Source organism: Phalacrocorax carbo, chromosome 3, assembly GCF_963921805.1.
Source record: "Phalacrocorax carbo chromosome 3, bPhaCar2.1, whole genome shotgun sequence".
In the NCBI taxonomy this organism is placed as follows: domain Eukaryota; kingdom Metazoa; phylum Chordata; class Aves; order Suliformes; family Phalacrocoracidae; genus Phalacrocorax; species Phalacrocorax carbo.
The window spans coordinates 11,934,313-11,959,552 of record NC_087515.1 but is presented as its reverse complement, the minus strand read 5'-3'; the positions used below and the strand labels follow the sequence as shown (position 1 = coordinate 11,959,552).

At 40.2% G+C, this 25,240-nt stretch overlaps 2 protein-coding genes across 11 annotated transcripts in view; one reads left to right on the top strand and one right to left on the bottom strand.

Moving 5' to 3' along the window:
* QPCT (glutaminyl-peptide cyclotransferase) overlaps positions 1 to 8,676 on the top strand; it is a 19,309-nt gene extending 10,633 nt beyond the window's left edge. For 2 of the 3 annotated variants that reach the window (XM_064445849.1, XM_064445847.1), the window contains 3 exons: positions 321 to 420; positions 896 to 1,012; positions 2,467 to 6,315. In XM_064445849.1, coding sequence (XP_064301919.1) covers positions 321 to 420; positions 896 to 1,012; positions 2,467 to 2,612 — 363 coding nt within the window. In that variant the 3' untranslated portion in view covers positions 2,613 to 6,315. Of the gene's footprint in view, positions 1 to 320; positions 421 to 895; positions 1,013 to 2,466; positions 6,316 to 6,952 lie in introns of those variants that run through there. The other variant, XM_064445848.1, reaches the window with a different exon arrangement.
* Positions 8,648 to 25,240, bottom strand: SLC30A6 (solute carrier family 30 member 6). Of its 8 annotated transcripts, none has more exons than XM_064445838.1 (14): positions 24,687 to 25,238; positions 22,262 to 22,348; positions 21,551 to 21,635; positions 20,557 to 20,599; positions 17,509 to 17,574; positions 17,014 to 17,094; positions 15,740 to 15,775; positions 14,834 to 14,928; positions 14,063 to 14,111; positions 12,060 to 12,179; positions 11,652 to 11,754; positions 11,301 to 11,348; positions 10,641 to 10,709; positions 8,648 to 9,166 (listed from the first exon to the last, which is right to left on the bottom strand). In XM_064445838.1, exons 1-14 carry the CDS (start codon positions 24,687 to 24,689, stop codon positions 8,669 to 8,671), a joined length of 1,383 nt encoding a protein of 460 aa, XP_064301908.1. In that variant the 5' UTR covers positions 24,690 to 25,238; the 3' UTR covers positions 8,648 to 8,668. The 8 variants fall into 8 exon arrangements, with proteins under 8 accessions (XP_064301908.1, XP_064301916.1, XP_064301910.1 ...); XM_064445846.1 differs by having other exon boundaries at positions 25,070 to 25,176; XM_064445840.1 differs by lacking the exon at positions 24,687 to 25,238 and adding an exon at positions 24,107 to 24,325.

Here is a 25,240-nt window from a genome sequence, read left to right as displayed (position 1 = left end):
CTCCCCACCTACCATAGTTTTTCTTTTAAAGGGATATAACACACCAACTGCAAACAAAGCGATGCAGTCTGCTTCAGCTTGAGGAAGAGAGAAACTGTGTTTTTCCTCCTCAAAAGACAGCAAAATGCATCAGATGATTGGAATCGGGTTCTGCTCCTGAGTTCTTCTCAGGCACCATGATAGAAAAGCCAGATCTTTGGCTAGAGCTATCAGAGACCTAATCAGGAACTATACAGGAACCAAGAGGTTTCATTGCTGCTGCTATTGATGGTCTTGTAGTCATGTAAAGAATTCTGTATTAAAGATTCTTTCTTCTATAGGACCTGTTTGTACTACTGGATTTAATTGGTGCACCCAACCCAGTCTTTCCCAATTATTTTCCAAACACTATTCGATGGTTTCAGAGGCTTCAGGCAATTGGTAAGGAGAGGGGTATGGGCTTTTGATGATTTTGAAAATTCAGTGTGCAGTTTCTGAAGGTATTAAGTCCTGTAAATCAGATTTTTAGATTATTTTTCTGGTTTACAGTTATATTTAATAATGCAAGTGTTAAATTTGGTGCATATCTATATGAAAATTTAAATATTTTATTAATAAAATAACTGAGGAAGATCCCCAGACACTTGGAAGCCACGGAACAGATTCTATTTCTGATTGTCACTCTGTGACTCTTGGGTACTGCTTCACTTATGTTTTAGTTCTCACTTCTGTAAAATGATAGTAATAGCACCAATCTTCAGGTCTTCTAAACACTAAACAAATGCAAAGGTCACCAATCCCTTTTTCTTCTTTCACATGGAAAAAGCTCCCGTGTGAGAGGAAAAATAACTCAAATGTGCTAACATGCCTCATATTGTCCAAAAGTTGTAATAATCATTTTCATCATGAATTACAGAGCAAGAGCTACACAACATGAATCTGCTGAAGAATCACCCTGTTGAAAGGCAGTATTTCCAGACTATTTTACATCGAGGCTTGGTTGAAGATGACCACGTTCCATTTTTATTAAGAGGTACCGGAAGCTCTTATATTTTATTAAGTTCAGTAACAAATGCATTCATTCTTTTCCTTTGGGATGCAATCAAAGAACGGGAAAGTAGTGGTACTACTGCTGCCACCTTGCCAAGCTACAGGTCAGTGATAAAGCACTTGTCCAAGTTCAAGATGTGGATTTGATGTCCTTTTTGGTTCAAGCACTGAGCAGAGCATCTCCAAAACTAAAGTGGGCCAAAGAAGGGTAGCAGAAATAGTAAACTCTTCTGGTTGAAGTTTTTCACAGTACAGCAAGGACTACAAGAGTCATATTGCTAGAGAAGGGTTAACCAAAAAGAATGTAACACTAGTCCAACAAAGAGGGCATCTACCTAGGAAAGGAAGGAGGTATCTTCAGATCCAGCCCCTAGTTTCACCATTGCTTAGGCTCTGTTAACTACTGAGTAATGTAAAATGTGCACCTAGCTCTGGGAGCAGGCACAAGAGCAGCTACACCTCTTCACCTCTAAGCAAGTGCTCACTTTGCTGAGCTATGGTTACTGTCTCCTGCTCAGTGGCTCTTCAACTCCATAAATCTTTCATTTTTCACACCAAGGCACAGCCCAGGTCCAACAAAACCAACACAGCCATCATATTCATGTCTAGGATATCAAAAATCCTACATGGGAGAAGCTGATAGGGGAAAACAATGACTGCACCTCAAAACCTTTTCTAGTAACACAATTAACATCTAGTGAAGGAAACAGATTCCTTAGTGGTACGCAGCTGAAAGATGAGGGAGGAAGAGCAGTAAAACAGGGAAGAGGCTGGAGAGAAACAGTGCTCCCCCCAAAAAGCAATCAGGAAGCAGGAGACTGATTTACCTCCTCTTTTACCTAAAACTTGCAGTTATGTATAGGTGGCTTCATGTATTTATATGCAGCAATGAAGATCCTTCCAAGTGGAAGTTCTTTTATCTGAGGATAATAGTGGTTCTATTTTACAGAGTAAGACACCCTATTCTACCATTTATAGAGAGGATTAAAAAATGCTTCAAAAGGTGCTCAATCTTAACACTGTCACAAGAACATGGTAATCAGTTTTCAGTTTGGGGAGCCGCAGTGGTTTCTCTGCCCCTCTGTAGCTCCTAAACACAGTACTGACAACTACAACAACAATCTCAAAAAAAAAACCCAAAACAAACCCCCAAAAAAACCACCACAAGTATCACAGTAAAATTAATAGCTACAGATGCCTTAAAAAAAAAAAGAAAAAAGAGGGAAAAGTACTCATTTTGAGAAACACACAATTAAATGGATGGGTGCAGTCACAAGCTTCAAAACGGAGGTGAAAGGAGCTGCAGTGACACACACTCCTCTATATAGAAAGCTTATCGAGTAGTTACCTGACTCTATTGCTAAACGGTGACATATCAGTTGGCTTAACAGCACTGCTCCAATATGTCTTCTCCAAATTTCACTCTCCTCCTTATAGGGGTTCCAGTCCTACATCTGATCCCATCCCCTTTTCCTGCAGTATGGCATACCATGGAGGACACAGAAGAAAACCTTGACAAAACCACTATCGACAATCTCAGCAAAATCCTGCAAGTGTTTGTACTGGAATATCTAAACCTGTGATAGACAAAATAGCAACAAGTCGTACTCCATTCTAAATGCTGTTTGCCCACCTTCATATTTGCTATTTAATTGCATTGGAGAGCACGAAAGCAAAGCAAAATATAATGATACCTCTTGCTAGACTGATTATTGATTCAGCTGTTCCTGGCCCAGTGTTCCTTGTAGCCAAAAAAGATAGCATTAAATAAGAGTTAGTTTCAGCCTGGAGAGAATTTGATCTTTCCTTGTCTTACCTCTGAATTAAGAAAAACAAAACAAAACAACACAACCCAACAAACCCACCACCAGATTTTTTTCACGTTGTTGCCACTGTTTTGTGTCACATAAGATGACCCCAGGAGGGAACGCCTCCTGACTTCAGCGCCACCTACAGTTTTTAGAAGGTGTGACCATCTTGTGTGGTGTTCGGCAACAGAAATTTAGGCCACGTAATCAAAAGAGGCAAAAATCACACTAAAACGAACTTCTACTTTGTCTTGAACTAAACCACCTCATCCTGAAATGAGTTGCTAGAACTCCTGACACACAGAAGAGATTTTTAATCCTCTCTGCTCCCTCTCCTCCTTCCCCTGCAAGGAGAGATTCAAGGGCTCTTGTCCGCAGACAGCAGGCCACCAGAAAACAGAGAAATAGCCCCAAATCAATTTTCTCCCTGTCATTTGTTAGATACTTTGTGATGGAGAAAGGTGGTGGGGACTGAGGCTAAGAGGAAGGTGTGTGGGGCTTTCCATCACATTTTGACCGCAACACAGCAGACAGAAGAGTGGGAGCAACGCCCCAGCACACGCCATTCGTTTGTGGGAGAATCATTCACAATTTACCCAAAATAAAAAGCACCTGTTCTTTTTAATACAGATTACATGAGAGGTAATCATACTAGGAAAGCAAACACTTTAGAAACTACAGTTTTATATACATATAATTTTAAAGGCAAAGTGCGACCTTTCAAAAAAAAGTCAGCGTGAGAGTCAAGCAAGACTAGTTTAAGCACCAAAAAGTAAGGACAAGCCATAGCCTGTATCAGGAAAAGATACTCACCAGTTTAACAACCCTGTGCTTTTACATTCCTTACTGGAATTACTCAACAAATTTAGTGTAATACTCTAGCAAAAATCTAGCCTGGAATGAAATCAACAGGAGAAGCCAGAAGAACAGTATTCAAAAGCTACATACAGAATTATGGTTTCCACTGGTGAGAAAAAGGTGAGAGCATTTGAAGGAAGGGGGTGGGGAATAAAAACCAAGCTGGTAGAGGATGAACTGAGAAAAAACAAGTCAGTATTTTACGGCTCCAGACTTCTTCAATTAGGAAGTTCTACCCTGGGCAAAGAGATTTAAAAAGCAAAAAGCTGTGGAATTGTAGGCATGTCAGATTTGGCCTGTATTTTACCATTTTCCTGAAGCAAACCTTTCTGAACCTAAGACAATATTTACATGCCTATTTTAAAGTTGCAACAGAAATATGTATTTACAGCAATGCAAATTTGTAAAGTCTTACTATTACAGGACAGCTTGAAAATGAAATTCCATCTGGTTTTGTTGCTCAAGACGAAACAAAAGCTTTTTGTTTTCCCATCACTTGAACATTTGTGAGAAATGTATCTATTTTGCATGCAACTCCTGAAATAGAGTACTATGAAAATTCTAAAAATTGGACAGATGTGTTTATTTTCAGATATTACTGTACATCTGTGTAACTACATCAGAGCTATTTGAACTCTCCGCTATCATATTCTCCCCTACTTCAGCCCATGAGAAAACATTCAAAACTACTAAACTAAATCTTTTGAAGTTTGAATACTCTGAGCAGTATGAGGCACCCACTGCACCCTCCCAAGTGGCCAGAAAAGGTAGCAGAACAGGTATACACAGAGATATTAAACAGGAGTTTGTGTGGCTAATGGCGTTTTTACAGGTGAACTCCTGTGGTACTTCATACTTTGCAGGGCTTCTGAAAAATGCTTTATGCGTTTGCAGCGCACCACTCCGCTTCTTCAAGAATTTGAAAGTTAACTTAAAATAGGCTTCCTTCTGAGATGTGCAATCAGAGGGTCGTTGTAACTGGGAAAAGCCTAGTTTTTTAAAATCTCTATTAGAGTTAGTTGAAACCATAACTTAGCCACGTGGTTTACACCAAATCTCTGGCATGTGAGTTTTGTCTCCACCTTCCCACTGCCTGAGCATGCAGTTCTCTTGAGTTATGTTTACTCAGTTCAAAGAAATGCGATACAGGTTGGTGTAAAGTGATTCAATGGTTCTCAGAGAGGGTTGCTTTTTTCCACACACCCTTGTTTTTTTTAGGGGGGGTGTGTTTTGGGGGGGTGTTGGGGTTTGGGTTTTTTTCTGGTGCAGGAAAAGAGGGGCACCTCTTAACTGGATGTGAGCCCTAGAAAGGGTTTACTTAAAGAGGGGAGGGTCACCATCTTAGCAATTTATATGATCCATCATTCCTTTGAAAAAATAACTGCTAGAAGGAAAACTTACATCAGCCCAGTAACCATGTGAATCCAAGAATCAAAGCTCCCAAAAGCACAAGAACCTGAAGTAGTCAGTAAAGCAAAGACATGGTGCAAGGTGGGTTCTCACTGCTACTGAGGCAGAGGAAAACAAGCAGGTAGAAGGTCTAACCATTTGATAAAATACCTAGAAAACAAAAACTACAAGTGAAAAGACCAGTACTGGAATCTCTTCCACTGTTGGTTTCCACATTTAGTATTTCTAAGTACCCCCGATCCATAGGATCTGGACATGCACAGTGCATATAAATCACTTCAGAATTCAGAGGCAGTCTGTGTTGAAGAACCTCTCCTGAATAGTTTCTCCGTCCCCGTTGGATGGTGGCAGCAGGGGACAGAAATCAGCTGGGAGACTTCAACCAATCTGGTAATTACACAAATCAGCCAAATTGCTGCACAGGTTCTCTCCTTTGAGTAGGATTTGTCACATCTCAGTCAAGGGGGTGGGGGGAAATAAACATCATCAATCTACCACCCACGAGAGGCTGTCGCTGGCTTCTCAGAGACCTCCTAAAGGCCTACGGGGTTATTTCCTGGGTGAAGGGAACGTAAAACAGAATGAACTCAAGAGCCATTACTCATTAGGTAAAGCTGCAACCCCACCATATTACATTAGTTATCTGCATTCAGTAGGTGCTGTAGCTCGTTTTACATCAGGACAATGCAGTTTTTCACAAGAATCTTAAGCCTAAGTAATGGTACCTGCCCCTCAAATTCTCTAAAGACAGAACTGACAGGGAGCACCAGTCCTCTTTCCTCTAGCTGGGCAGCATTCCCATCACCAGGAATGACAACGATATGAATTAGCAATTCTTATTCACCACATTTCAAATAAACATTTAGATTGTGACCACCTAACAGCAAAATACAATTAGAAAAGACAAAACGCAGTAAAAATGCTTTCCGTAGGATTATTACAATGACCCAGTCTACATTTGTAGCAGACCCAGCAAAACAGTTCTAAAGTTTCACATATCTGCTCATTGAGATTGAAGTATCACCTGAGAGCATCACTTAATATATACAAAAAGATAACTATAAAATCTTGCACACAAATTACCACTTTTTCCTTGTCATTTAATGATGACACTGATTTTATTTTCCTTGTATAAAAGGAGACATTTTACTCTGTGCTGATTAAACAAATATTCTTATTATATTCATAACAATAAAGCAGGTAAAAAGCTGTTCTAATCTCTAAAAGAATCTTTATCATCTGCACATATGATGTATATTGTAAACAATCACTCAAAAAAAATAACTTTGTTAAAGTGATTATATTGCACTCAGAATTCTGGGATTCTCATTTTAAATCAAGGATCAGCTTCATTTTTAAATAAAAATGGAGCTTTAATTTTCTACTAAAAACAAGTAGGCATGCAATCAATATAATACAATATATTTTAAATGTCAGAAAAAGGGCAAGCGTTTGGTTATGAAACTGGAGTAAGGAACAATTCTCAAATAGGCCACAGGAGAGTAGTATATTGTAAACATTCTGCTGGCTCTAAGGTGTTGCAGGTGCCGTAGCAAGTGCAGCCCTAGTTCAGCACCCGAGAGGTACAGAGAATCTGTTCAAGTGTTCTGTACTTCAGTGTATTCCCATGCATCAACGGCGTGTATAACAGACTGCACATAAAAACAGAGTAATGAAACAAAGGGGATTACTGAGCTAATACTGACCTCGCAGAGACATAGCCAATCGTTACAAGTTTGTTGTAATCGTTAAATGCAAGTTTTTCAGGTCATTACCTTTTCTAAGACAGCAATGAAACTGTTACTCTTGCTGCAAATGAAGTACAGAACCAGATTCCCTCCTTGCAGCTTACATGGACCGTGTACGAGTGGCACCCTGGACACTACCTTCAGCCTGAAGCATCCCGGCAAGAAAACCATGCAGAATGTCACCTTACTGTGTTTGCAAGGGTGACGCCCTCCTCCATGTGTCGGAGCCAGAAACACAGGTAGTGGAGGAGAAAAAGAAAAAAAAAAAAAAGGAAAAAAAAAAAAGGAGGAAAGCAACGTCCTTATGCAAAAAATAAATCTTCAGCCTGTGTGAAGAGGCCACAGATCTTGAAAACTCAAATGAAGGCTGTTTTTTCTCAACTCAGTTCTACAAGAGAGATTCCTCTATTGAATCCATTATCTTCAGGTAACATTAATATCTTTGGAGTCCCTGAGATACTACAGCTCCATAGAACCACCTCGGACAAATGGAGAGACTGACTTAGCATACAGATGAACAAGGTGGAAGCCAATATATAGTAGCACCCTGAGTTCCAAGTGAAACAACAGGAATGGGCAACCCATTCCTCAACAGCCAACAGATGCAGAAGAAAGTGCAGAGGAGGTATTGGCTAGGGACTTAAAAGATACGTACGGCACAGGAGAACAGAAAAAAAGATGTATTTCTAAAAGGCCTTCCCCTGCTATCAGAGCAGTGAAGAAAAAGAGAGCAGTGAGAGGGAAGAGCTTTCTGAGAAAGGCCCTGAAGAAATACGGCCTTCTAGATGTACAGTCGAAGGATAACACAAAAGCAGAGACAAGTTAGGCAGTCTTGTCCAAGTGTGCCCCAAAGGTTAAGCACTCTAGCAACGGCTTTAAGAACTGTCAGTGATCACTGACCTGTACTCTGGATAATTACCAGGAATATAAATAGATATTTCTTTCCCCAAAACTCCAGAAAAAATACAAAGCGGAAAAATACAAAGTCACAATTGAATCAGACAATACTTTCCATAGTGAAAAATTAAATACTGGCTTCAGAAACAATAGAGCCATCTGCTCTCTATCTTCAATAGGGTTAATCGTAAAAAAGAGGTGCTTGTAAAATCTTCAGTTTGAAATATTTTATTTCCCAGTATATTGCTAAATAATTTTGTTGTTAAACCAAAAAGGAAGAAATACCAGAGATGAATATGGAATACTTACAACTAGAAAATGGTTGCTGAACCACCTGAATTTCTATAAAAGCATCAATAAAAATGTCAAAACATGGTCTCACAAAATTAATTAAAATCTGAAATGCCAGATTGTCCTCAATGGCCACAATATGAACACTGATGGATTTCTGCAACCAAAAACTAATTGTGACTTTGCCAAAAGATGGCTTAATACAGCAATCAAAACATCTCCAAAAACTGGGACTTGCATTTCTGCAGTTTCCTATTCTCCCAGCTACCCAGCACGCAATTCTCATTAGAGAAAGAATGCTACCTGGCCACACTTTTACTCTCGCATGGATTTGTGCTATATCTCAATACATTCTTGGGAAAATAAAAGTGAATAAAAAGCTGAATAGAAATAGACACTTTATAAAAACTACCTGTAAAGTATCATAAGCCTGGAAAATATTGGTGGCATTACACAGGCTACTGCTGATGCAAAGAAAAAAAAACCTGCAATTTAACCATTACATGAATATGAACAATGCACTTGTTCCCAGCCACTTAGAATGATCTGACATTCCAAATGTTTATAAAAATTGGGTAATAAAAGAATTAAGTCAATACCCTTAAGTACAATAAATAACGGTGTTTATTATGGTCGGGGTTGCCCACGAGTGTTTGTTCCATATCTGCTCGGGACGTTTGTAAAGCCAGTTCTGAATCCTTGAGTTGCTCCCATTCCCGGTATTCCGAATCCTTGATTGAGTACACTGCTGTAGGGTGCAGATCCATGATTAAAGCCCAATCCATAGGGCCTCGTCTGAGTGTTTAAAAGGACGACTGGACTCACATTTTTGCCCGGTGTATTAAAAGAAAATTCTGGCGGTGGGCTGCTGGGCTTAGCTGGAGTGGATGTAACAGGGTTCAAATTCTCAGCAGCTTTCAATGGTGGCATTGGAATAATATGATGATCCGAAAGGTTCAGGATATTGTTTGCAATAGGCACAGATGATAAGGTAGGTCTGATCCAGTCATCTTTGAAAATCTGAACAGTCAAGGTAGAGACCAACGTGTATAATCTGTTAGTGACATGGGCGAGTACCATTTGTTCATTTGCATCTCTCCGAATTCGGACGTGTACTGATCCGGCCTAGAAAGTGATAACAGTAAGTCAGCTGTTAACCATTACTTCAAAAAAGGTTCTCCATATGCATTCAAGAAGAGGTAAGTTATCCTGCAGACACTTATGCAAAGGCCTTTTGCAGTGGAGACTACTACTAAATTGAGAAACTTATTTAATATTTCCATAATTAGGATACATTTTCATCTTTCCTTCTGCGTTCATCTCTTACAAACATATCAAGATCATCATTCAGAAAAAGTGAGTCTTAAAACCAAACTATGAAATACAACATGTGGTGGCAGGAGGCAACAGCTGGGGAAAAAAATGTCCCAAAAGAACAAAGCGCAGACAAACTCCATATGCCAAAACAAGGAAAAAGTGTCATCACCGCGCTGCTGGGGCAGGGAAGAGGCCAACACGTGCAGCAGACACGCTCAAACCGGGACCATTAGCAAGAACCAAGGCAACGCCCCTTGTGGAACTCAGAGTCTCTCCTGGACAGGCACTGAACTGCAGGCTGCCCCTGCCTTCCTCTCAGTAGCACTACCTCCTTTACCTTGAGCTACTGCTGCAGACGAGAACAGGACACAAAACAGAGCCCTCACATGCTTTTTCAGTTCATATTTAATGAAGAACACGGTTCACAGCTTGTGCTATAAAAGCCACTTTTACATCAGATGGTGCAGCTGAAAACACATCCAGGTCTCTGGAAGTTTCTACTACAACCTGGAAGATGCCAACAGGTAAGTATGCATACAAAGGTTTTGTAATTATCTGTGATCAATCCAGCAATGCTGTGATCCAGTATTTGGGTGGCAGAATAGTAAACTGAAAGCTATTTTCACATCAGCGAGTCAGAGCTGCTGCCTTTTTCTGTTTCAAAGACGGACAGCACACTGGAAGAAGTCAGAAATAGAGAAAAATTCTGAGAGTCTTAGTTTTCCGGCTGTCACAACATACCTGCATCAACTTAGGAATAACTGAGTCCTGCATGACCACTTTGTAGCACAAACCCCCCCCCTTTATTTCTTTCAGTTTACAGAATATCAGTGCACAACTGTAGTCGATTCCCCCTCCAGCCCCAAAATGCTGAAAACATACAATTCTACTGTAGACCTCTGGTACCTGAAAGGTTTACCATTTTCTTTTTCTCCCCTCTGAAACAATTTACACTAATATACCAGTTGAAAAAATGTCTTTACTATTGTTTGGGGTTTTCTTCACTGCCAAAATACAAAAGAAATTCTATGGTTGCAAAATGCGTGCTTTAATCCAGAGCTGCAATGTATATAAATAATATTAACCAACAGCAAAGCTTTAAAAAAATATAAAGGACAGGGGAAGAGAAGTTTTGCAATAGATCACAAGGACTGAGTACTGACTCCATCAAATTTTTTTTATATTTAAGATTTCAGAAGAAATATCTTACTTTATTTCAATAAGAAATTTAAAGTAGTAACTGTCAACTCCTTAACCTTTAAAAAGACAAAAGACAACTTACCAAAGTGCCAAAACCTAACGTCCAGAAATGCTCATTTCGAACTTCCAAGACTCCGTCCAAAGTTGAAACCTAATTTTACACAAACATCCAGAAATATGAAAAGGAATTAGAAATAATGTTTCAAATCCTTTTAGAAATGTGCTTTTACACATAGCTGAATAATGCAGCATTTTCAGTAGTGAAATAAAAGCTTCCATACACAGAATGGAAGATGTCTGTTAATGATGCCACTAATGCTTATCTACTGCACTTTTGCTACCCTTAAGCATCCAAATCCATCAGAAAAGTGGATTTACATGTCAAGGAACTCTTGCTGCCAAATTGCAGTATTTTCTCAACTTGATGTGTTGTAAGTCAAGAGCTGCCTGTACTCCTTTTCCTCCCCCGACTCATATTTGTAAACCATTTCAATGGTAGCTTGAATTTAGTTAATAAAAACAACAGCCTGCATTACTTTAACAGGTTTGTTCCAGATACCTCAATGCCACTATCCATCTCAGATAGCTAGGCTCATATTTTCTACATGCAGCTTAAAAATAATATTAAAAAAACCAATTCTTTAGCAAGTTTCTCGGACTACTCACAAAAACTCATCGTATTCCTGAATCCTTATTTAGCGTTAGCTGTGCATACTGCGTTATATATTCTACACTGACTTACCTCTCTAAGAAGTTTATCTAACTGGCCAATCACATGAGGTGGGGTTGTCTTTAAGAAAAAGAAGAAAAAAAAGGAGAAAAAAGTTATAATAAAAAGATTAACTGGCCCTATTTAAGGAAGAGAGTCTTTAAGTCTGGTCTACCTACACAAGAGACCAATGGCATTCAACAATAAATTCTTACGACTTCATGATGCACATTTCTACTGCCCTTAAAATCCTTTTAGTACATCACAAATTCCCCTTGGAACACTTCCCATTCAAATGCTTAAAACAGATTTTGTTTTTTAAAAAATAAGGACATTTAACAAAACTGAAACCACAAAAACCCTTGTTTTGTCACATCGCCTTACCTGGAGTAACACTTTCCCACTGTAGACACTCATGGGATACATGGTACCAAATGTCATCAAAGCAATTGCTATCGCAGAGGCTGTGTCTACAGCAAAATAATTGCTAGAGAGAAAGAGCAATTTTAAATAAAACCAGGTATTTACATTTTTGAAAAGCATAAGAATTTTCTTTTTCATTTTTTATACGCTTATAGAATTACACTTATTGTATACACCTACAGAATATTACATATACTAATCTCATCTGAACTACACATCTTTGAAAGAAGACAAATGTATTCATGGAGTTGCAATCCCATTCGTACAAAATACAGCTTTTGATGAGATCATTCCTTTCATGTAAAAATGCAACTTCCCATAGATTGGATACAAAAAGAGGTACTTTTCTTAAGCAACAATTGTACATACTTGATTTCAATGAGCATATATGTAATGCAAAGAGCCAGAGCTCCAGCAATATCAATCAAGACAAAAGGGTTCATTCGTGGCAGAAAGATGCTACTCAATCCTGGGATGATTCCACAAATACTGCAACAAAACAGAAAAAGCAGTTGTCAGCTGCCTGCTCATTGTTACTTCAAAACCCAAAGGACTTACGCCCACTATTTCAGCATTTGGCTTTAAACACACCTTGCTGTCACAGCAAATGATGTTTCTGAGGACTGAAAAAGCCCTTCTAGTTCTGCTCTAAGTTCTGTAATAGTCTGATGTCAGCAAGAATTAATCAAGTTTAGATCCATGTCATATTCTCTCTCATATCTGAAATTAATACTTACCTCTTGCATCTTAAATTTGCTTTAAGTCTATCCTCTCATCTACAAACCATTACACTACACTAATCTTTATAGTTTTCTGCATGTTAAAATACACATCTTGTGCTAGTTTCTATTTTCTGGTAACACAGCTAGTGTGTCAGCTGTAGACAACACAAGTACATCACAGGTTCAGATATTGCTATTAAATATATGTAACACTTGGGGAGGGTTGTATGTCTCTAGCCTTCAATCCATCTGCCACCTTGGTGTGCAGAAGTGTTCTAAAGCCAAAGCTAACTAATTCTTGGAGGCTGAAAAGAGGGAGGAGACCAGCTAACTGGGTAAGAGGAGACCAAAAAACCCATAAGGGAACATTGGGAAAAATTATTTATAGTTATCGCCTGTCAATGGGAGCATGAAGGGAGAAAAGGGTTTCTGTACTTCCCAGTGGATGCAAGTGCATGTCATGTACTGGAAAATTTAAAGGAAGAGAGAACTTTAAAATTTTTGTTCCTCTGTTTAGAACCAACCTATGTTTAGACACCATGTACTGGTCTGCTCCTCTGAGAATTTTAATCAGTGTAATTATATACAGGTGCAGATATTTTGTAATTGGCACTGCTTCACAGAACACATCTGAAACAGCTGTATTTGTACATACGAAATTTAATAATTTTTTAAAAAACCAATGGCATAATTGTCTACAGGTTATTTCAAAACCCAGTAGTCGTTCTGGACTCTTGATCTGGCAGCCCTTCAGATTATCCATCCATGTTCTTCCCCGTAACACTCTGTTACCACACCATTACACAAAAACTCTGCTAGTGTCTGTGAATGCCATCCACGTTTTGGGTTTTCTTACACTGAAACTCCAGGTACTTGGGCAACCCTATTGTTAGTCTTCCAAAGCTGTTTTGCAGAATTTGGGTCTGATGATGTAATACCTTATACCCATATAAAACCAATTCTTCTGTTTAACAAGCCATTCTCTGCGTTCCTCAGCTGTACACAAAAATCACAACACACAGAAACTGACAGGCTTTGCAGCATATGTAAGGTGTTATACAATAAGGCTTAACATTCTTATTTGGATACTGACAGCACAAGTACTTGGAAGAACACATATGGCTCAAAATAAATGTTGCTGACATCTGACAAAATTATTTGCAAACAATGTTATCTCACACTCAGATATCCAATGCACACAAGAGAGTTAGCTGACAAGATGAATGAGCAACACCTCTTCAGGCCCTGGAAGACACAGACTTTCCAGTTTCCTGCTGGACAGGTGAGGAGTTCCTACAGCTATGTTTCAGTGAGCAACCCGTTTCATGTATCACATTCAAACTGCAACCATCCCAGTCATCTGCCCACCCCACAGAATAAAAAAACACAAATTGCTACAAAATATTTCACTCTGGTAACGATTGTTAAGAAATATAAGTCTGTACAGGACAAAGCTAGTGTACCTCACCTCATGCAAGGAGAATTACATACAATGTACTGAACACGTTCAAAGGGAAAGTTATACAGAAAGATGTATTTCTATTAGAATGATGTATCTGGGAAATATGAGAGACCATGTTTGCTGTAGAGTTCATACACTAGACCAACAGTAGGCAAAGCTATTTTAAAAGCTCTAATATAAAGCTTTACCTTCTACTAAGATCTGCAACATGCTCTTGAAGCCAACTTGTGCTGGCAGCTGCAAAAGAAAGGCGGTAATAAAATTACTACAAGTAAAGGTATCCGTTTTAAAGTACACTGAAAGTCTTATTTTAAGGGAAGAACCCAATATTCTTGTGAATGAATAAATGTATCTCAGCAGATTCACTGTCACTTGAAAAAACCCAAAGCCTGACTTTTCCAGGCAGTAAATAAAATGTCCGTCTCTCATAATAAACTGAGTTGATTAAATAAAATTGCAGGTTATAACCATCATAATTCTATTTTATATAAAGCATAATATATAATTATAAGTATAAACAATTTACAGTTAGCAGGAATGACTGCAAGCCTACTTCACAGTGGAAAAGTCCCGAGTAAAAGAGCTATTAAGAAGAGCTATTACATTAATTTATTTTTAATCCATTAATATATCAATAAAATGTCTTCAAAGTTCTGATATCTGTCAAATGACCTGCACTGGTTGAATCCAAAAGATTGAAAACAAAGGGTACATCAGCATTAAAATGATACTCAGTTTGCCACATTGACTGCGTACTACTCAGAGAGCCCTATAAGCAAACTAGAGTTGAAATTCAGATGGCAATTCTAAAGTGCATGAAGTTATATTAGTGGAGGTAATAGCACTGTATACCTGCTAATTAAGAAAGTTACTGGACAAGTTATACCTCGATAAAAATAGGAACATTTAAATGTTTTCCCAATTCTTGTTATAGATTAGTTTATCAATTTATCACATACCTTCAGAGACATAAGCAAAAGGCTTATTCCTAATGGAAAGCATTGTAAATAAGTTGAAAAAGAGAGCCACGAAAGTACCAACCAGCAGTCGCCCCCTAGTGAGGAGGGGAAAAAAAAAAAGTATCTTAATTTCACATTATCACAAAACATGAAATCAATCTGTAACCACTGGTAACGATATCAAAATACTTTGCTTGGTATCTTTCACCAAGACTGAAAACAAGACTAAGATAAAGTAGTATCATGCTTAATAACTGGCAGCGCATGATCTTTTTAAGGGTTATATGAGATCACCGAACTTTGTACGTTATTGTTATCAGGTTAGGCAGTACGTAATAGTCATAACGTTGAGTAACAGTTCTTAACTAATAGCATATTAGTGCGCACACATATATGTTTGTCCTTGAAGATATAAATACATTGTCCCCTCAGCAGTAGAGGTAAAAAAACGCTTCCTGTGAACAATGCCCCATGCCCCTACCCTTTCCTACAGAACTACAACTTCACCATACATCCCATGCCCGTCTTTTGCCCCACACCACTTTCTTTTCCTTCCCCATATTCTTTATAGTCTTCATTGTCTTTGCAACACCTCCAGTTCCCTAATTTTATCCCCGCACACAGCAGGCCTCCTAAGAGGCCTCCATAAAAAAATTAGAGTAACCGACCTAGCAAAACCCGCAACATATAGTCAAATCATTACCGAAAGAGCATGTGTGTTAGATTTCAATTGTACCTTGAAAAAACTGTTTGCAATATAGCTTGCACATAGTTTGAAACAAATGCCAAGGTACCAAAACCAATTTGGTGTTGAATGTACTTGCATAAGTAATACTTGCTACGGTAAGAATTAGAAACACAGACACTGAAAAAACTGTCCGTTTACATGTCAAAATAACTTCTTACGTGTGGATCTCAGGTTGTTCCAGAAACCGCTCTGCACTACAAAAATAATTGAAAATTTGTGTTATATTCATACAATAAAACCTTGATACCTGAAGCGTGTTTTTTCAGTTCTGAAGAATAAGCTGCCATTCATAAACAAAAACTAAACAGATACAATACTGCAAAAAAATAATTGCTTAAATAAGCACAGAAGTTTTTATAAGTGATTAAAGTATTTAACACTGCAAAGAAGCAGGGTGTAATTTAGATTTTCCAACTGTTTCCAAACCGTGCCACACAGGTGCTAGCTACCATGAATGCTGCCTAGACAATAAAAAGACGCTTGTAAATGAACATGCCAAAAAATACCGCTACTGCCACCACTGGTGTTGGTAACCACAACAGATGAAGTCTGAAATCCCTGACTTTCAGTCTCTCACTAAAGCAAGGCCAAATAAAGTAGATGTTCGATACCGTGGTGCAGGTACAAATCTTTTTTGACCCACCAGTGAAATCAGAAATGAGCTTCAGCTGTAACAGAAAAACCTATGATAAATTTTTGGAATTTCCTAAAACTGATGCTTGAAAATTTGGAGGCTTTGACAGTGCGTCATTATTAGAGTTCATTCCAGTGTATCGTCAGTACAACAGATCAACCTATAGTACAAAACTGCTAAGTTGTTACCATAGCCCTTTATAGAGAAAGTAGAGCCCTTGAATATAAAAATGGAAGGTACGCTGCCCCAGTTTTAAATTCTAGATGTTAACAAAAGCCTCTTTGTTTTCAAACGCTAAAATAATTTTTATGCTAACCTCTTGAAATACAAATACTTCCAAGCATAGATGTTATGTCAAATTAATACTTGAACAAATTTTGAGGGACTGATGAAGTTGATAGTTGAAACATTCAGATCCTTAATATATTATGAAGTTGCTTTACTTCATGAAGTAACTTAAGTAAAAAAAAAAGTTTTATTTATTGATGAACGTAAAAAGTCACGATACATAGGGAAATGCATTAACCTAACTTCTTAGAAAATATGATTCTTAAGAACACTGAGCCTTTTCCTTGAAAGCTGTTTAATTACATTTATCAATTCCTATAATTTCATTTAAATCCTACAGGTAGTGTAATTAGTGTAAGTGAACAGTAAGGTTTACAAATATTTTTAAAAATCTGGAGTTTTTTCTACGATCTCTCTACAGACAGCATTTGTAGAACGCATATGCTTTCACTCAGTCTGGAATATCTTCATACATAACAAAAAATTAAAGGAAACGGTACATATCCCTACCTTTCTTTCAGTATAAAAAGAGCACCAAGCTGTGCCAGAACTGTGGATGCAAATACAGCTAGAACTTCAAACCTTTCAAACCTGAAATTTGAGAATTAGGTTTAGAAACACTGAACACTGAACAATGCATCAAATGCATTCTGGTCTGTGCAGGAACCAGCAGGACAGACCTACTATTTCCAATTTTCTTTCAAGAGCAGATAGATGGGAAGGAACTGGAAGTTTTATGGAATAGGCATTATTTTCGATTTCTTTTAAGCCAACACTCCACTTATCACAGACAGCTTAGAATTAAGCATTTCTTAGTTCTTTTTCCTCTCCCTCCCCTTTCCTCTCCTCCCCTATTCTGTAACTGTTCTTTACAACATCAGTCTTGGGTCTCCTTATTTCTGGCTCTTTTACACACAGACTGTTAGTCACAGCTGTTAGGGGCTATTGTCAGCAGTGTATCAAATGTCGTATTATCAAACACTAGATCTTGTTATTAGTACTTACCCAAATGAATAGACTGGGCTGGGTTTCTTCATCATTACCCAGTAGCTTATTAGACATGTTACCAAACTGAAAAAAGGGAGAGAATTAGTCTATGATAAATAACTGCAGCCCTTACAAACTGGATAATCTACAAATATACACTTCAGCCATCAGAGCTGCTGAACAAATGCACCCACATCTTACCATGAACTCAACACCTCCATCGCTGTCATAAGGAGGGTTCCAGTAAATCCAGAGAAGGTTGTGCTTGGGAATAAAACTGTGACTGCACAGTGATGTCTCGGCTGTCCCCATAAGAAGAGCAGCAAATAATTTTAGCGGAATGGTAGTTGACCTAACTCCTTACACCAGGAGACAGCCTAATGCCGTACTCATGGCATGCTGTGCTTACGAAGGCTACTGCCAACCTTCTTCAATACAGAACATCACTCAGCCCAAATCGAGTTTACCATAACTCCAAATGCAATGCATTTTTCCACCAAGGTCCTGACACAGAATAGCACAACCAGAGCTTTATCTGCACGCACTCCATGAATTTTTCTGAAAGGGACCTGGAGCACGTGAGACCAGGTACCCCAGAATCTGACTAGCAGGCAAAGGTGGTTTGAGAAAATCCTTCTAATACTGTCTGCTATCGCACACAGTAATGTCACATGTAGTAATGAAAAGTACAAAGCAACAGGCTAGGAAAATATCAAACTAGACACCCAATAAACGCTCTTATATGAGCTTTATGAACTTCCTCAGAAATTCTATCACCTGAGAAAGGCCATTTAAATGAGAAGGAACATGATAAGCAGGGTGACGGGACTGTCACATTTGTGTCACTTCCTTTGTATCTCAGTGAAAAAGTGAAGAAGGATCTCTATTAAACTCTTATTTTAGAGATATACCATGAAACAGTTTTAGCACTCTAGAAAAGTCTCAGGCTATGCAAAGTATTGCCTTTCTTTTCCACAGTGTTATTTGTCTACATATACAGCCCATTTTGGTTTACATCAAATGCGTTTTGATTTTTTTCTTTTTTTGCTGCATTCATCAACACAAGCTCTAATCTCACTGGCCATTCACTGACAGCCACAGGTGTCTCTTGCTATTTTCTTTCCATGTTTTTCTCTCACATTGAACGTCTGAAATTCCAATTATTTTATCCATATGGTACTAGCCTGAACTTTCCTAGGATAAGTCTCATTTCCTTTGTCTATTTTTCCTCTACCAACCGCTTTGGATAATTTACTTTTATTGGAACCCACCCGGATTCAGTGCCATCTGTGCCTTTATGCAGTCCTTTCTTAATTAACGACAACGTTAAATCAGACTGGATCAAGAACTCAACCCCACAGCTGCTGAACAATCACATCCTCACAACCTGATCCACAGCTGCGTGGAGTAAAAGCAAAAGCAAAGGAACTAATGCTGCTCATATACAAAACAGTACATTCATATACTTAGTAAGACTATTATAAATGACCAGGAAGATGACAAAAATGAAAGAACCAGAAAATTATTTTTGCAGCAGAATTACTGGGCATTGTTCTCCCTTACAGCAAATCAAAACTGTTGAAAGAGATCACTGCAAGTTAGACTAATCTTCTAGTCCATCCCCTAATTAACCTAATAGGCCAATGCCAGGGGTTTTCAGTCTTCTCCTAAAACTAAAAAAAAAAAATAATTCTCTACAAATACAAAATACAACATTAAAACTTTCCCCAAGGCAGAAAAAGTATTTTGAGTCAAGATGACAAAATTCCAGATACAAAATTCTAAGAGAGATACGGGATTCATTAAAGTTATATCACAACTCTAATGCAGTCACTGATCAAGTCAAGTATTTTTGTGCCTGTATCAGCCATTCATTTTCCTTTCTGCATATTTGCTGCTGTTATTTATAAACGTTTTACTGTCAGTCAGATAAGCTACAGTGTGTAGTGGGCAAAGCGGACTACAGATAGCTGATCCTTTATAAGCTAGTGAGCCAGCAAGGATGATAACGTAGGTTAATAATTAAAAAAAAACCCGTGCATTTTATGCAGTTTATTTCCCAACCAATGCTACCAATCTGCATCTCAGGTAAAACTGAAGGTATGTCATGTCTGTTTTACCAATATTATAAAAAGTGTTCAGAACTTTCATACTTGAAGTAGTTTTAATATATTTTTGTTAGGAAATGGGAAAAATAATAAAAATATCTAACGACCAAGTCTTATGAGGAGTGGCTGAGGGAGCTGGGGTTGTTTAGTCTGGAGAAGGGGAGACTGAGGGGAGACCTTATCGCTCTCTACAACTACCTGAAAGCAGGTTGTAGCGAGGTGGGTGTTGGACTCTTCTCCCTAGTAACAAGCGATAGGATGAGAGGAAATGGCCTCAAGCTGCGCCAGGGGAAGTTTAGGCTGGGCATTAGAAAAAACTTCTTCACCGAAAGGGTTGTCAAACCTCGGAACAGGCTGCCCAGGGAGGTGGTGGAGTCTCCATCCATGGAGGTATTTAAAAGAAGGGTAGACGTGGTGCTTGAGGATATGGTTTAGTGGTGGACTTGGCAGTGACAGGTTAGTGGTTGGACTTGATGACCTTAAGGGTCTTTCCAACCTTAACGATTCTGTGATTCTATGACAAGTTCATGGGATCTAGCTCTTGAAATATTCTGAAATAGAAATAGGATTACATACTCCTTTGTTTCCTGATGTTCAAACTGAGGGATACTTCAGAACCAATGACTGTGGCACTGGGGAAATGTTGCGAGAGAACCACCGCGTAACAGTTGGATGCTAGATTCTGGTTTACATTGTTACGCATCTGCACAGAGAAATCCATGACTGAACTGATTTGTTACTAGTCATTCACAATACAGCTATGGTGTTTCTCATCATCTATTTATTGTGATGTACAATATTATACTCATTTAAGCTATATTTAAACCAGTTAGCATTTCTATACTGATGACTCTAAACAGCATGTGTTTGTACCTGTAAGTTTTATAAGTATAGAAATATACAAAGACAGGCACAAATCAACAGTAAGACTAAATGGTAAAAAAAAGAAAACACTCACCTGAAAAGGTCAAAGATTGTCAAATACGTGTAAGCAGTTAAAGCTGTAAAAAAGGCAAGCATTAAAACTTAGTATAATTTTACAATGCAGAAATCTGTTGTATTCTTCTAGGTCCCTCTTGTGCAGTTCTTTTTCATCTTCCACCTACATAAATTGTCTCACTGATAGAGCGAGTCTCTCTGTCTTTTGTGTGTGTATATGATATAAATGTCCTAAATACACCAATATATTTAATTTCATAAACAGGTTGATTATGGCAATCCTAATTCTAATAAAGCATGTAATAGTGCCCAGGTACAAAAGATATTAAGCTTGTGACTAAGAATTTAAACACAGAAAAGTCAAGAGATCTTCTAGTAACACATCATCCACCAAAGCAAGAGATCTCTTATGTGCATTATTGCAGTGAAAAGTAGCTTCAACAAAATTTTTTTACTTGTTTTGCTTCTCCTACCCATTTTGAAACTGCAAGAAAACCTGTCTCATTAATTAAAAATGTAAGGGGTTCTACTTTCAGTAAAGATGATGGGAGGTATCTTGGAGCCCCTGTAAAAAAGTAGAAGATATACAAAACATTGAAAAAGGGCACTCCTGGAATCAGAGAAGCCTTTTGCCACACTACAAACATCTTCATTTAACTGCGAGTGTCTCTGTATGACACTGGTACTATTTATACACGGAACAGGTTTGAGGACTAGCTTAAAAATCTACTTTTCTGCAACCTTAAAGATAAAGAGGGTACTGCAGGAAGAGAATGACCAGCAGGTCTGGAAAACCTTGCAAACTTTCAAGAACTTTCACCCGTCTACACTTGCCTGTGAGAAATGCCTCAAAACTAACTGTTGCAAATCAAAAGGAAGCACTTTCCAAACCTGGCTGCGCAGCCACCTAACACTGTTACGTGCTGAACTTGGCTTTTTTGGTACGTTGGAACTTCACAAGCTAAGAAACACATGGTAGTTGGTTGTAGTTTCAGTACAAGACAGCCACCTACCTATGCTGTTTGTAGAGCTGCACCACATTAGCAGGAAGCCAATACATATTAAATTTATAGCACCAAACAGCAAAATCTTCCAGGACTGTTGATGAGAATAAATATGTATTTTTACACCTTCCAAAATTTACAAGACAAATATATCTATCTGGTTTTAAAAAACAACATTGCAGTACTTCATCATGCAAGCAGAACTGGCTTCTCCTCCCTCCCAAAAATCTACAACTCGTTTCAGGGCAACAAGCCCAAATTCCATTTTAACTTTACAGATTGTCTCAAAACTCATTTATAAACAGCACTTGTGCTGCATAAAATTTAAGACCTTTTTGGTCTAAAAAAATCACCCCCTCTAATATTTCTAATATTTGCATTTTATTACAGCACACACCATCTGACTTTTGAAGACAGACTTATACAACTTTCTATTAGTGGGTTCCTTTCTTTGTGCTGGAACTTAGGTCCCCAAAACATCTGCACGTATTCAGTTTACAGTTCTACCGAATCCATTAAATACAAGTGCAATTCTAGAGAACACTAACTGACAGGGACAGTGCACAAGAAGGAATCCAGCTTCACACCTGGATTTTTTTAAGCACAGCTGGAAAATTTCAAAGCAACAGTCTCAAAATATACTCAAGTTAATAATGTATTGTAACTTATCACAGCTAACATCTTTTTTATTATTATTCATTTTTTAAAAGAAATACTTACCCTCCTATCTGCTGCAACCAGCCTAAACTCATGTGTTAACTTTCCAACCAATGATCTCTGTGGTTTGCGGAACAGGTGTATTGTCCCCTTAAAAAAAAGAGTTACAAGTTTAATTAAAAATTTTATTTAAACCATAGTTTATATTAGCCAAAAGCAAATCTTCACTTATGAACTATTTTCATAATTATATCAAAGAATCAGAATGAGTTTTTTGGTAACTAGAGATAGCCCATACACACTGAATTCAGCAGTATCTCTGGATAACCATTTTACATGGCTATTATATTACAAAATTACTAATAACTTGGAATCAAGCTTCATTTAGATCTAATCCAGAATTGAAGTTTACCGAAGAACATGCCAAAATATTAGAGAGTGGTTTTTTACCTTTACTTAAATAAAACTACTACAGACGTTCTGAAAACAAAAATATTTTTCTTTATCAAAGCACACTTCCCACCCAAAGCCAAATGGTTTATTAAACAGGAAAATATTGTGTATATATATGTATAAATGAGAACCCATCAGAGAAATAAAAACAATGCTGGTATCATTTGCAATGTGGTGGATGCAAGTCAGCAGCACGATGAGACACACAAACAATCTCAGTCATGGCTTAACCTAAAGGAGCACAGCAGATGCGGTCTCTGTAGGTGCTCCCCCTCCTAACTTCTAGTTACATGCAGAAAAGCGCTTTCCTGGGGTGGAGAGTATGTACACGCATGTAGGAGACGGGAGCGAGGGGGTGCTTCGTGGCTCTCCTGAAAGCGTGACAGGGAGCAGACTACCAGGAAAATTCATCAACCACGCCACTTGCTCCCCTTCCTCAGAGGTCCTGAGCTTCTAGTTAGTTGTCCACCACTCTACTCTCCCCACAAGGAAGCTTCCCATGCGAAAAGTCCTTCTGATTTGCAATAGAAGTTTGTGGACTTGTAATGGATGGTCTGCCATATGCATTAATTTGGGGCTGGATGAAATTAGGTTTGACTGTAAGCTCTCACATCTGTAACTGCCAGCAGAAGGCAAAATGACATACTAACAGGCTGGTCTCCAAAGCAGGCTCAATTAACTTACAGGCATGTTTGTCAACACAGCTGTATTTCATGTATCCGTAGAAATACACGCACGCCTTGGTGCCATGAATTAAAAAAGCAGTACTATAGGTCCCAAGTTTAGCTCACGTGGAGCAAACGGCTGGCATTTACTCTTTTCTTTACTAGCAAATCTTTACACGATTTTTTTTTTTTGGTCTTAACAGAGACATACAGGATGACAGACTGCTTTGGAAAGCTTTTCTAACAGGCAGTGGACTGCCTGCTTATAAAGGCTGCCCCGTCACCCCAGCACCCACTGCTTTCCCGTGCTGTTAGTGCTTTATCCATTACCAAACTGCGCTGTGCCACACCTCCCGCATTAGAGCTGCGTGTTCTGTACCACAGAGGAGAACCTCGTACAAACCCACACTGGCCACAGCCCGCCCCCCGAAGAAAGCTCTAATTCAGCAGACGTTGCACTTTGGCATTAAACGTTCCCTTGCTTCTAAACTTCTGGTGATGCAAGAGAGAGAAACGCCTCTGTGCCGAGGAGGAGGGCAGCTACCCCATACCTCAGACGCCAAAGGTCCCCACGTGGTGCCCGAGCACCTGTACAAGAAGGGTTTCTACGAGTGTGAGCATCTGCTCCAACAATGCCAACAGGTGACGGTGCCTGTTGTTGATACCGATGCCAATGCATTTGTGCTCAGTGTAAAAAGGGAAGTTCAGGCGACACCCTGCTGAACACGCACAGAGAGCAGTCGCTCCCTGAAGAATGACTTTTCTTCCTTGGGAAGCGAGCGGCACGTACCAGGAGTACCGCTCCTGTGCTTCCACCGACACACGGGAGCAGGGAGGGGCCGTATAGCCTGCGGGTCCCCAGGCGCGCTCCAGCTCCCCGACTGATCCGGTGTTGAATGAAAACTTAAGAGGCTGAGATCCAGACCTAGACCCGGACCTAGACCCAAGCCCAGCCGGCAGTCCGGCCAGAAGGCCGAGCTCCTCCCGGCGGCGCCTCCGCCGGCGCGGCCCCGCCAGCTCGGCCCCCGCCCGCACCGCCCGCTGCCCGGGGCCTGCGCGCCCACCGCGCCCCGGCCGAGCCGCCGGCGGGCCTGAAGAGGAAGTACCACGGCAACAGCCACGCCGCGCGCGCTCCGCAGCCGTTAACGGCCGCGCCAGGCCCGCCCACCAGCCCCGCCACAGGTGCCCTGGGGCGCCGCCGCCTTAGCGGAGGGACGCTTCCCCCACCTCAGCTCCGCTCCCCTCCCCATCCCGCCCCGCCGGCGGCGGTAAGCGGCCACACCGCTCGCGGCTGGACACCCGCCACAGCAGCCCCGCCCAACGCCCTCATCCCAGGCGCAAATGCCCTCCCCGCAGCGGGGACAGCTCACCATATTACACCCCGGACCGGAAGAGACGGCGCCATGCGAAGGCGGAAGAGGCGGAGGCGGCTTCCGTCACTACGGCAACGGCAACGGCTGGGCCCGTGAGGCGCCGCGCGGGAGCGGAGGTGACGCGCCCTGGAGCGGGTCGCGCAAGGCGTCCCCCGGCGTTTCCGCGCTTCACCTGCCCGCGGCCCGGGGGCGCTCAGAGGAGGGGCCGCCGCGGCGGCCGCCCCGCTCCAAGCCGCGAGGGCGGGGTTGTTCCACCGCTCGTTCCGCACAGAGCGGCACCCGGGCCGCGCCGCCGCCGCCGCACCTCCGGGCAGCCGGTGCGCTTCTTCCGGAGCGGATTTTATTTCCAGCAACAGGCAAAAGCTTCGGAAGGACCGCACCTCTCGGAGCCGCAGGAACTCTGTTGCCGAAAACGTGGTCGCTGCTGCGTGTGCTGAAGTTCTCCGAACCGCTCCGGTCGCTCTGAACGTGCTAAAACATCGGAAGCGTTCCGGTTCAGCAGTGACCTCCCGTCAGCGTGACCCCAGCCCCGGGCCTGCGTGGTGTGAGGC

Bases quoted from the DNA above. Each gene is read 5' to 3' on its own strand.
- SLC30A6 (XM_064445838.1), bottom strand. The intron at 15,776-17,013 runs GTAGGGATATGT...TTATTTTTGTAG, and splicing joins CTTTTTATACTGAAAGAAAG to TGCAGAGCGGTTTCTGGAAC. The intron at 11,755-12,059 runs GTATGTACAATT...CTTTCTCTCTAG, and splicing joins TATATGCTCATTGAAATCAA to CAATTATTTTGCTGTAGACA.